The sequence below is a fragment of the Arabidopsis lyrata genome (genome assembly GCF_000004255.2).
Source record: "Arabidopsis lyrata subsp. lyrata unplaced genomic scaffold ARALYscaffold_1, whole genome shotgun sequence".
Taxonomy (NCBI): Eukaryota; Viridiplantae; Streptophyta; class Magnoliopsida; order Brassicales; family Brassicaceae; genus Arabidopsis; species Arabidopsis lyrata.
Window position 1 is genome coordinate 15,762,324 of NW_003302555.1, and position 13,745 is coordinate 15,776,068.

Consider the following 13,745-nt stretch of genomic DNA (forward strand, 5'->3'; position numbering starts at 1 on the left):
AGTTTTACATTCATTCAAAAAAAAAAAAAAAAAAAGAAAGGATTGAGAAAAAGAGAAATGTTGTCACTGTCATGAGAGAAACTGAGCTTTTTATTCGAAAAATTGATGACAGGTCATGAAACTGAGAAGCTCAAGTTTATGATGGAATCTGAGGGCCAAAGAGATTCAACAAGTGAGAATATAGAAACTGTGGTTAAGGAGGACAAAGCAATGGCTCAAGAAAATGAGAAGCACAAGGCGATGTTCAAAGAAAACATCGGGAAGAGAAAAGAAAGCCTACATGAGAGCTGGTAAGCAGGGGGCGGAGACGTGAAGAAATTGCAAGAGAATCTGAAAATAAATGAGGGAAAGGCACATGAGACAGTGAGAGTGAAGGCAGAGTTGCCTTTGAAACGAATGGCAAACAAGGATTTCAGCAAGAAGGAGCTTAGAGACTTTAATTTTACAGGAAGTTCACCTCGTGCGTGAAAAGGAGACGCAATCCTCTAATGTAAACTCATCTCTAGATGTATCTCTAGACGTATAAGTACAAATACATCTAGAGAAGAGAGAGAGGTTGCATTGTATCACAAGTTTAAAACACCAAGTACATGTATCACAAAGCAAAGAGGAGCTTCGTCGAGCTTTCCTTCTCTCTAGTCGTCTTCATTCTTCTTCAGAGACCGAAAAAAGAAACCACAAAATTAATGAGACCAGGAAGTGATTTGTTACCATCATGAGCATATTTTACGTACATGGGTGAGAGTGTGCACTGCTGGAACATATTGGCAACATATAGGCAGCTTTGATATTCCATCTATCCACGTCACAACCACAAAGTTTACCATGAAACAAGAAAAAAAGAATCAAGAGCATATTTTACTTACAATGGTGAAAGTAAAGCCCGGTGGTGTTGCATAGATGGGTACGATGTTCGACACGTTGTTTATGCTCGGCATTTGTCGGAAACACACTGCCAAATGTGATATTCTCGTCAGGACCCTTAAGGTTCTTGGCCTTGTCTACTGCGTCTTGTCCCCGAATACTAACACGAGCAAAGCTATAAAATCCAACAAAGACAAATCTTTTAGTAAGCAATATAGATTTAATAACTTGAGAGTTGGGGAAATTGGAGGAAGAAGCCACTAACCATATGCCGCTATCACTTTTGCCGTCTCCACAAACCATAACATGTCTGACCTCTCCGCATGAAGAGAAATGTTCACACAGCTTGATCTTGACATCAAGCTGAGGAGCAGAAGCATCAATTCCGAAGACAATCATCCTAACAATGCAGGAGACAATAATATCAATATGACAACAACACTTCTTACATCTTTAAAAAAATAATATCAACTTACTGGCGAGCTTCTTCCACCTCCTCCTCATTAGACATGTCAATTAGGGCTAAAGCCCGTGGGCTGGCCCGGCCCAGCCCTAAAAAACAGCGGGCTCGGACTTAAAAATATATGTCCAGATAAAAATCCGGCCTTTCGGGCTAAGCCTGTTGGGCTAAATAGTTTTTAGGGCTTAGCCCGGCCGGGCTCGGGCCGGCCCGAAAAGCCCTTAAAAAGAGATTTTAACTTTTTTTTTTGTTAATATTATTGTTTAATTAAGAGATTTGTTTTTAAAAAAATTAATAGAGTTAAAAACCCTAAACCTAGTTTTCTAATTGTGTCTTACTATAAGTGTTCTGATTTTATATTTTATTTAGTGTGGGTTTAAACAATTTATTTGGATTATTTATTTGATTTTAAATTTTTTTAAAACTAAATTGGCTTTAGTTGGTTATTTAAGTTTTGTTTGACTCGTTTTATACATAGATTTTTTTTTTTAAGAAATATTATAAATTAGAAGGGTTTATTTTTCTCGAAAGAAAAGCCCAAAAAAGCCCGTAAAAGCCCTGTAGCCCGGTTAGGGCCGGACCGGGCTTCAAAATCTAGACTCGGAATTTTTACGGGCCGGGCCGGGCCGGGCTCAAATATATGCGGGTTTTGAGGGCTTCGGGCCGGGCTAGCCTGATTGACATGCCTACTCCTCATCATCATCACAATCATCATCATCCTAATGATGCTCATCTACCTCATCATCATCACTTACATAATCTGAGTAATTTCCAAGCGCAACTACTATTTTCCTCCCTCCCAAGTAACTTCCACTAAGTTCCAAGGCCTTGTCTTCGGCACTTTCTTCATCAAAAAAGACTGCGGTAGAACTGTAAAACATTTACTAGTTAGCAATTTAACTTGAGGAAGAAGCCACCATATATACAAACCTCTCTAGATGGGCTGAGATCAAACCAAGTAGATATAGCATACTCCGAACTCATGTATAGTAAATCATAGATATGAGTAGAAGTTAAGAAACATATGACTAATCACCAATTACTCTACTTCTTTGTACATCTATAAAAATTGAACTACCGTTTCACAAAATTTCTTTAGTTCCATCCCAAGATCAATATTGGATTTATAACCGAGCTCAACTTGAAAATTGGCATCAGTGAACTCAACATTATCCTAGACAAAGAGATAGGCTCTTAGTTTTTGGCTTTAAAAATTGTCTTGTAAAATCACAATATTGTACTTACAAGAACAGAAATATTGTTCTCCAATTTATAAGTTCTAAATACCACATAACTTTTCTCATACCCAAAAGAGGTTAAAGAGAATGGCAACTTGGATTTAAAGGTTGGTTTGGTGTTGAAAATAAAATGTGGAAGTCAATTCGTGATTTTCATGAAAGAAGATTTCCTTAAATGCTTATTTTAAATTATTAATTTGTGTTTTATCTATATTTTAATTTAGAATAATTTATATTTAATATATATTAATTAATCAGACAACCACGATGAAATAGACTGAACTCATTGAATGGCGAACTAATCAGAAAATATTAGTTTGTATTGATATTTTTACTCGATAAACTCTATAGAGGATATCGATATTGTACATCACATCTCTGTATTTATGATATAAATATATACAATTAGTTTATATGTTTATCCACGATAGAGTAGATTTACCTCAATCATTAGCGTACAGTAGATTTAGCTCAATCATTGGCGTACAAATTAAGAAATACTAGCATGTACATTTCAACTCTATAACCTTTATACATGATATAGATATCAAATCCAACCTTACCCATTTAAAATCTTATTCATATGTTTTTCTTTAAAATAATTATTTTTTTTTTCATATAATCTAGCAAAATTCTAGGTTTTGATCGATTTAAAAGATCTTTACCCGTATTTTTGGTTATTGTCTAATCCAAGTAAAAGGAAACATCATAGGAGAATAGATCAAACAACATAGATGTTTATTAAACGAAACTACATAGATTTATGACGAACTGGAAATAAATAAAGGAAAACGACACAAAATTATTACGGAACTGGAGTTTAAAGGAAAAACAGACGAAAGACATTTAATTAAAATTATTATTGGTTTTGGTTTTCAGGTAATAGAAGTATCTCTTGAGTATCACTGACCAGCCGATGTTGATGCGCCATCAGCTCCGGGACCATGACCATCATCCATCTTTTGATCTTCCCCCTTCCAAAATATTTTACCCATTATCATTTGCGCATCAGCAGCTGGGAGTTGCATAAGTTGATTCTTTTGAACTGCATTTAAACTCTTTATTTTTTCAACGAAGAAATCTAAAGAGGCTGATGTAGTGAGGAAATCTTCTGGCATAGGAAGATCAAAAAATTTTGGCACTCGATCAGGTCCCACGTAGGATTCAAGCTCATTCTTTGTAGACTCAATATCTTGTTCAATATTATTGAGAATACTCTTGTGGTGTAGGATTATGCCATGACAACTAGAAATGGGATCACGTCTACGAGCCTCAGCCGCATAGCGCAAGCAGTTGGCAGCAATCTGACGTTGTTCAGGGGTATTAAGATCAGCAAGGATCTTGCGAATGTTCACGGCTCCAAAGACTTTACTGACATCTTCGAAACTCGTATCATTCGATGGAAAATATGGTGCGGAGATGCATCCTTGAGCACAAGTTTCTTTCAAGATCTTGCAAACAGCACAATGGCTAGAAGTCATTCTTCTTTGTTTTCTTTTCTCCCTTAGCCCCTAAATAAAAAATTTGTATGAGAATATAATCATCATCACAATTTAAAATATATGCACATTTGATATATATTAACAAAATGAAAAAAAATTCTTCAATATAAATAAATAAATCTACACAATTAAATTATAGATCATAGAGAAGACCACAAAACATTACGCTCGTAAAACCAATAATATACATGTGAGTACTTTTATCACTATAATGGTTATAAATAATTTGTAGATATTCCGAGATCACGTAATACCTCGATCGAAAATGTAAAAAAGTTTCTATCACAAAAGAGATGAAATTGTAGTAAATGTGAAGGATGTCTATAATGATGAAAGTAGTAGTCTTTTATAGCCATGCCTTAAAACATTACCAAATTATTATATAACTGATTTTAGGTAAGATAACAAAGTCTAATAAATATCGAAGGTTTGACTTATTTATTTGTTGAAAATTTATGAGAGTAATTATTTGGCAATTACTACTAACTATTATAATGTTATATATTTGACTATGCGCGTTACTTCAATTTTTGGCAAAATAATAGCATCATTTGTTTGAATTAATTGCTTTTCCTAAATTGCCATGCATTAAATATGTCAAGTTTTATTCTCTAATAATGTATTGTACTCTATTTAAAATTAGGGCTTGACTAGATTAAATGCAGCGTTTGCGGGGTCGGTTGTGGAGTTTACGGAAGCGGATAGTTGCGGTTTCAAGTTTTATTTAGTGTTTTAACCGACTAGTTTAGCAGTTAAAAATAGATGCATTTGTGAGAGATTTACAATTGGTTGATCAGCGGGTACGATATCGGTTAAACCAAAGTTTAACAAAATAAATTTAATATTTGATTAATAAAAACTATAAAAAACCAAAAACTATAATTATGAAAAAGTATAAAATTTTTAAACATGATTAATGATTAAAAGCCATAAATAATTATTTAAATAAATTTTATATTGAAAACAAAATTAATTATTAATATTGGAAAATTAAAGTTAGATAATTATTAGTTTTTAGAATTAACGTGAATATATATATAACTTGATAATATATATTTTAATTTATTCATATTTTTTTTTAGTTTCTTTTCTTTTTCAAACCAACCACAACCGCCCGCAACCGCAAACGCTTGGGAGAAAGAGCTTTTGAAATTCAGCGATTTCGAGCGGTTCGAAGCGGTATGGAGCAGTTTCTATGATTGGTACTAACCGCAACCGACCGCTAACAACTGCTAACAACCACAACCGACCGCTAACAACTGCTAAGCGGGTGCTATCGGGACAACCAATCAAGCCCTTAGTATCAACAGAAAATGTTATTCAGTTATTTTGTCTATAACACGCATATTAGATTGTTTATCTTTTTCAATAATGAATAATTTTAGTTACCAATTCATCGTTAATGTTTATAGTTATAATATCATTGTATTAATAGAAGCATATTTAAACACAAATCAACATACATCGAGATTTAATATTTTATGTCTAGAACAAAATAAAAACACAAAGTATCAAATCTCGATTTATCAGGAATTTAAACTTTTTCATTAACCAAACTCGTATAAAACAAATACACGTAGGTGCATAAGTGGATTAATTCTACGTAGTCGAGATTTACGGCATATGTATGATTTTGCACAAAACATGAAGTGCAAGTATGAAAATCAAATGTTTCACTACTTGAGGTATGTTCTATTACAACGATATAGTTAGGTATAAATTATATATTTTTAGAGGTATAAAAATGCCGATTTCCCATACAAAGTGTTTAACAACTCTTTGAATGATAATCTCTGAAGCAACTTGGTAAATGGTGAAACTTGTTGTGAACCATCATTCCTATAAAGTTATATTCACACACACAAGGCATTGCGATAAGTCTTACTATAGAATCCCAACATGATTACTAACATGAGTCTAAAATGACATTAAATCCTCTTTGTATTGACCATATAGTTGCAGGTTAACTAAAATTGCATTATAGGTTTAAACATTACGAAAAAGGAATGTTAGAACTATTAGGAATGTGGCCTAACTTAACCCAAAAGCTAGCTCTAAAGTTAAGGGTTGCCACATCCTTTATATATTACCCAAAGATCTTAATCCTAAGCAATGTGGGACATTCTAATAGGCCTCCTCGAGATGTGGGTGGGAAACGGTCCAATGGGAAACAGCCCAAGCCCAACATCTCGGAAATACAACAAGACATACCACTTATATGGGCCACATAGGTGGGAAACCATTTTTTGTGGGAATTTGCTTGTTGGGCCAACCTGGGGCTCTGATACCATATTAGGAATGTGGCCTAACTTAACCCAATAGCTAGCTCTAGAGTTAAGGGTTGCCACATCCTTTATATATTACCCAAAGATCTTAATCCCAAGCAATGTGGGACATTCTAATAAGAACTAGAAAGATTGAGAAGTAGCCACTCAAACGCAGGCCCCCACTACCACAAATGATGACGTATGCCCATTTGGTTATCTATCAATCGCTCCATGGTACCCTAACAGCGTGAACTGTCACCCGGAGTTAACAGATGAATCAGATGGTTACAAACTTTAAACTGTTGAGGCATCGCATATGGAACCATGTTTGGGTTTGAATCAAATTAGTTTATATTGATGGAAACAGGGAAGCCTAGTGCTAAAATGGAACTTGAAAATTTCATTGTACTTAGGAAAATTCATACAAAACATCTCATTGAGGACATATTATAATCAATCTAACAATGCTGGGTCCATTCACATGAGGATGATGATGATGATGAACAATGTTAAACACTTTTAAATTGCTAGAAAACCGACTCCAGAAACAGAATTGTAAATACAATTTGTTTAAATTATGTTTAATCAAAGTGAGCACTTGTGTCGTTGACATTTTTTGGGATCAAACCAATGTTAACTATTGTTCCTCTTACTTACTCTCCACTCTAAGATAAAGTGCTCACTTTGACACAATTCTGTTTCTGGAGTCAGTTTTCTAGCTCCTATATGAGTTGTTCTTTTCTTTTCCTAGTTTAAGCCTTATTTGGATAACTTTTCTTGTTAATTAACAAGATTATATTCCGAAGAAGAAAGTAACAATAGCTTTCTTCTTTTCTCTACTATTTTCTGACTTTTAGCCATTTTATTGAGAATTCAACAAACTTAAGAAGATATTCATCATGAAAATTAAAATTTGATCAGCATACCTAATATTCATATGGTAAGATAAGATGATGATATAGTTGTAGCTTTAAAAAAAAAAAAAAAAAGATAAGATGATGATTGATTTCAATGTGAATGCACTAGACCAAAATTCTCATATTTAATATATTATTTCTCTTTTACCTTTACAACTGCTAGCTGAAAGAAGAAAGAGACCATGCTGATTTGAAAATTTCTGTGTATTTTTCATTTATTATATGGACTTTGATATATGTAAACACATCAAGACTTTCCCTACTACTTTCCTTAAAGACATAAAGAAAACAAATTGTATAATGAACTTATGAAGTTTCCTTAACTGGCAGGATTGACTTCCCAATACTCTGATACCAAAACCTAATAAGAGCCAAATTTAAGAGAAAGCTCCAATCAATTCTATGAATACTCGGACTACGATGAAGCTCTTGAAATGTTTTTTTAATTCCAAGTCGAAAACCGAAGCATAGGATTTGAGAAAAAAACTCTTTTTCGACTCTTTATGATTAAATCTCAAACAAAATGTGTCTCCTTACAAAGCTCATATGCACTTATCTATTGTGCAAACAAGTAGCATATGAGCTTTGTAAGTAGACTCACCAAATCAATTAAGGGAAATAACATAGATGGATTTCAAAACATAAGCAAAAGCAGAAAGCTCAAAAGCATGTTTATATAAAAGATGTTGAGCAATGATTGATTATAGAATGCAGCATTCTTGAAGGCTTTCTTCATGCGTACGTCTTTTCAGCTCATCCAAGTTATTCTTCATATCATGTTTTTCATTCTCACGAGCTTCTTCTCTTTTATCAAAGAGCTTCTCTTGCGCTTCCACAACTATTTTAATGTTTTTCACCATATGAGAAAAAGAAACAAGTTTCGTTAATTAAAGCGTAACCCCTTAGGACTTGTGAGTTGTGAGCAGCATATTGGATACTAACAGATCTAATACTCATATTTGTTTCTAAATCTACATCTTAGGCAACTTCTGAACTCGAGTACAGAAATAGTTAAACCATAAAAATTGATAGATGCAAAGTTATAACAACAAAAAAGAAAAAAAAATGGCGAGAAAAGGACAAACTTGATTTTAAAGAGGAAAGTCTTTCTGGTGCTCGTCAATTTTTGGCAGATGCTAGATGACTGAAGTAGTTAATCGACGAAGCTAGTTTTCATGCTTAAATAGAACTTCTGAAATTCATTTTTTTAAAATATAATTAAATCTTAGGGAAAATTAGATTGAATACCACTTTTCAGAGAAAGTTTAGGCCCAGTACCACATTTGGGAAAAGCTTTTGAAATGTACCACATTTCAATGCCACATGCTTAAAGCCGGACGAAATTGCCCTTAATGGAGAGAGAAGTGCGTGTCATAGAAAGGGACAACTTGGGACAGGAGGGAACAGTCTGCATTTAATGCTGCACGTTTACAAAATTTCTGCCGTCCTTTTTGTCTCTCTCCGGGCGCATTGGTAACCGTTTTCGTCCCTCTGTCTGGTAAAACGAAATTGTCCCCGAGTAAATCCAGATCTTCGTCTTCGGCTCTCTGGCAGAATAAAATAAAGATCAAGTTGTCTCCGAGTTAATCCAGATATCTGGCTGGTAAAACCACACCATTTGGCGATGGATAATTAAGAGATGTTGTCCCCGAGTAAATCCAGATCTCTGCAGGCTGGTAAAACCATATCATCTGGGATTCATGATAATAGAGCAAGCTGATGAAATCGGAGACAAGATCTAGACGCAACAGAGAATTTTCAACCGGGGACAAGATCTAGAGACAAAACGAAAGCGTTTATTATGAGACAAGATCTGAAGAAGAAAGAGAAAGGGAAAGTGAGAGAGAGAAGAAAGTGTTTGGTGTTTCTCTGAGGGGGATAATGATGTGGGGTTAAAGTGCACGGATCTCGAGGGATGGGAGATTAATAGGAAATTGAAAAAGTGGATGTTGTGAAGTAGTGAGGGCAAAATGGTAATTTTGCATGTAAATGTGGTATGATTTGAAAGAAGGATAAGAATGTGGTAGATTTTGAAAGAAATTGGGAAAAAGTGGTACATTTGGCAAAAATCCCTAAATCTTATATTTTTTGGAGTAAATTTTAAGCATCGTCAAGGCCTAAACCGCCTTTAATCACCGGGATTTTGGAAAATCGTGATATTTTTGTTGGAAAATTCTAAATCGTCTACAATCTTCTAGACTATTATTATGCATTTTAGGCGTGATGAATTAGATATCATCCGTTTAGTGCCTAAAACATTCTTGAAAATTGTTTAATCGCAATGTTGTGGGATGGATGTTTAATCGCAATGTCGTTGCAGAATTACCACCAACATTTTTACTCGTTAATATGTTTTAAATAACTTAGTTATGCCTTTAAACTTATATATATATATAGTTTTCGAATATCGTTTAACATTATTTCTCCACTTGTGTTTCCCTACATAGCTTAGGATTTGTCGTTTGATGGTTTCGAAGCTTTTTATGATTAATAATTTTTCTAGGCATAGAGTTTATTTTGTTCAGACATGGTTAATTCATAAAAAGTATCTATATATATAATAGGAGAGTTTTCTCTCCTCTTAGGGTGTCCACATCAGTGACACATCAGCATACACGTCATCATAAATTTTTAATATGTACAAAATGTCACTAAAAAGATTCGAACCCATTAGCTTATGCATTTAGTGAATGCATCTCGGACCAAATTACCACTTAAATCATTTTGGTTTATAACAAAATATAAACTATATATATTACTTTATACAAGTTCCACATAATTTATTTTTTAAAACAAGAAACATTAAAAAAAATTAATTCATATATAACTTTTATATCATCGTCTTTTAATAAAAGAAAATATTTGTTCATAAACAATAACATGATTTAATATAAATAAAAAGTAATATAATACAACACACAAAAATATGTGATAAAAAATAAGATAAATATACAAGTACACATTTCAATTTTACACAAAATAAGAAATGATTTACTTTTAAAGAAAAATAAATATTTAAATTTTTTTAAAAATAGTGTTAAAGTCGAAAATTCTGTTACCGATAAAAATATTTAAAAATATGAAAAGATATTTGTTAAATATAAAGTAAGATAATTTCATTTTACCTAGAATAAGTAGTAATTTATTTTTAAAATAGAATATTTATTTATAATTTCTAAATATATTTGTTAGTAGTAAAGTACAAAATTTATGTTACCGATTAAAAATTTAGAAAAATTCATTGTATATTAGTAAAATTCAGAAGCGTTGGAGATTAGAAGAAGAAATGTATTCATTGGAAGTTTGATGTTCTTTTTGGTGTTAATCTTCACTTTTGATGTTCTTTTCTACATGATTCATCTCCAAACTCGAGTACTTCAAGATTAACAAGATTACCATACTAGAAACAGCTGCAACAAAATAAAAATCAAAATAAGCAAAAATCTAAAATGAAGAGTTGCTAAAATTAAAATATGCATATAGATATCAGAAATGGATGATAATATCCATAGATTTCCAACAACATTTGGTATATTAAAAATGTGAAAGAAGAAATAGTCAATGTGGTTGAAAAAAAAAATTAGGTGCTATGAAAACACACAATAAAAATAATTAAAAAGATAAAGTATCTGATATATATATATAAGAGAATAAATCACAATAATTTTTAATTTTATAATTAATTACAACAATCGAGATAACATAGAAATTTTAAAAAAAATAAATCAAATCAATGATATTAGTCACGATGAAAGTAAAAAACAACAATAATATCTAATAATATGAATTTAAGCACAATTACAATTTAGAAACAATTAGAAAAATACACGTATCATCAACCGGTCTCATCATCAACCACATAAATAAAAACATTAAAAACAATCTTAAATTGATAATTTTTTTACACAAACTCATATACTATTTTCTAATATATATGCGCGGGCCTATTTCTAGTTAGAAATTGTTGGGGTCTATTGTTAATGACGGTTACTTTTGTCTTCATAGAATTTAACTGTAATTATTTTTTTAAGAATTTTTACTGTAAAAAGTTTTTACTAAAAACCTTTGCATTAAGAGTTTTTGGCTATTCAGACTTTGAAACCAAATTGGTAATAATTATGAGTTTGAAAAATATATAAAAAAATATTATAAATGACTAGATTATGACATGTGCGATGCAATTGTTTTTGTTTCATCTATATCGAGGAGATCGTTGTTATTTGACATCAACAAAATTGATGACGACTTCAAATGATCGTTAAATGTCACCAAAGATTGTAGAAAATGGATCTTCAAAGAATTAACTAAACTGTCTCGATGGTACAGTCATCTGAAAAATAGGCCGCTTTCTTAAATCTGGTAGATAATTTTGGTTTGCTCCGTGTCTCCTTCCCCTCCTTCTCACTTTCTTTTATTTATCGTTTATGTAATGATAAAGCGGACTACTTAGCCTTTTTTCTAAACTTTTATTTAATGAAGTTATTTTTGTAAACACTATTTCTCCTGATTGGGCAATCAACCATAGAATAACTTTTTAATTTATGTGTGGTTGACAAAAAAATAAAAGAATTGATATAGGACATTATTTTTTTTTGGTAGGGTTGAGGAAAAAATTATTAGTTCGAGTTATCAAAAAAAAAAAAAAAAAAATTATTAGTTAATCTAATATTAATCTGTGATAAAATACAAAAAATAATCTATATATAATAGTAATCTAATAAATACCATTTGCACATCTGAACGGTTGCATCTTTTTATCGCAACCTTTCCTTTAAATCGGTTATTTTTTTACGGTTATTTTAGTTGCGTCTTTTTATCGCAATTTTCGTTTTAATCGGTTATTTTTACGGTTATGTCGTTTCCAATAAATACCATTTGCACATCTGAACGGTTGCGTCTTTTTATTGCAACTTTTCGTTTAAATATTTATGATTACTTTCGGTTGTGTTTTTATCGCAAGTCTTCGTTAAAATATTGACGATTACTTTTTTATTGACGGTTATTTTTCGGTTGTGTTATTGTAATATTTAAAATATTAGCGGTTAGTTTTTTTGTTTGTGTCTTTTAATCATAATTTTCTGTTAAAATATTGACGGTTATTTTTTTCGGTTGTGTCATTTTATCGCAACTTTCTGTTAAAATATTGACATTTATTTTTCTCGGTTGTGTCTTTTTATCTCAACTTTCCGTTAAAATATTGACGGTTATTTTTCACGGTTAAGTTATTTTATCGCAGCTCTTTGTTAAAATATTGACGGTTACTTTTTTCGTTGACGGTTATTTTTCGGTTGTATATTTAATTCTTCATTAATTTTCATAGTTGTAATTTTTTTTTATGTCGCAACTTTTCGTTAAAATATTGACGGTTACTTTATACGTTTGTGTCTTTTTATCGTAACTTTCTGTTAAAATATTGACGGTTATTTTTTTTTGGTTGTGTCTTTTTGATCGCAACTCGTCGTTAAAATAACTACGGTTATTTTTTTTGTTGACAGTTATTTTTTTTATTGTGTCTTTTTATCTTAACTTTCCGCTAAAATATTGACGATTACTTGTTTTTGTTTGTGTCTTTCTACCGCAACTTTCCGTTAAAATATTGACGGTTATTTTTCTCGATTGTGTCTTTTTTGTCGCAACTCTTCGTTAAAATAATTGCGGTTATATTTATTCGTTGATAGTTTTTTTTTCGGTTGTGTCTTTTTATCGTAACTTTCCGTTAAAAATATTGACGATTACTTTATTCGGTTATGTCTTTCTATCGTAACTTTCCGTTAAAATATTGACGGTTATTTTTTCTCGGTTGTATTTTTTTTATCAAAAATTTCTGTTAAAATATTGACGGTTATTTTTTCTTGGTTGTATTTTTTTATCGAAACTTTCCGTTAAAATATTGAAGGTTATTTTTCTCGGTTGTATCTTTTTATCGCAACTCTTCGTTAATATATTGACCGTTATTTTTTTCCGGTGATGGTTATTTTTTTGGTTGTGTCTTTTTATCGTAACTTTCCGTTAAAATATTGACCGTAACTTTTTTTCGTTTGTGTTTTTTTTTTATCGGTACTTTGCGTTAAAACATTGACGGTTATTTTTTCTAAGTTGTATTTTTTAAAATCGCACCTTTTCGATGAAATAGTGACGGTTTTTTTTTTGAGACAGTTCTATTTTTTCAATTATAGTCATATTTGTTTTTCAGTTTATGGTTGAATCTTTATAGTTGCATCTATTCATTTAAATTACGTTTCTTCACTATATTTCATTGTATTTTTTCGTCACAATTTTTTGTACGAATAATTTTCTATTTAAATGTTCGTGACTTCTGAACTCTAAATAATTGTCTTTCTTTCTAAGTAGTTCCAAAATTTTTGTTCTTTAACATAGATTATTTGTTTCATGATGAATCAAAAAAAAAATCTGTAAAATGGCTCTAAATTCTTAATTCTCTAAACTATTTCTAAATATACGTCATTTTAATATTAAAAAAATTCTTCCAATTTTTG

General features: G+C 31.5%; 1 protein-coding gene across 1 annotated transcript; it reads right to left on the minus strand.

Moving 5' to 3' along the window:
- Positions 1-3,258: 3,258 nt before the first annotated feature.
- On the minus strand, positions 3,259-4,068 carry LOC9329847 (LOB domain-containing protein 32). The gene has a single exon (XM_002893740.2). The coding sequence runs from the start codon at positions 4,041-4,043 to the stop codon at positions 3,465-3,467; it is 579 nt and encodes a 192-aa protein (XP_002893786.1). The 5' UTR covers positions 4,044-4,068; the 3' UTR covers positions 3,259-3,464.
- Positions 4,069-13,745: the final 9,677 nt, after the last annotated feature.

Excerpts from the sequence above, each read along its gene's own strand:
- LOC9329847 (XM_002893740.2), bottom strand. The coding sequence starts at position 4,043 with ATGACTTCTAGCCATTGTGCTGTTTGCAAGATCTTGAAAGAAACTTGT.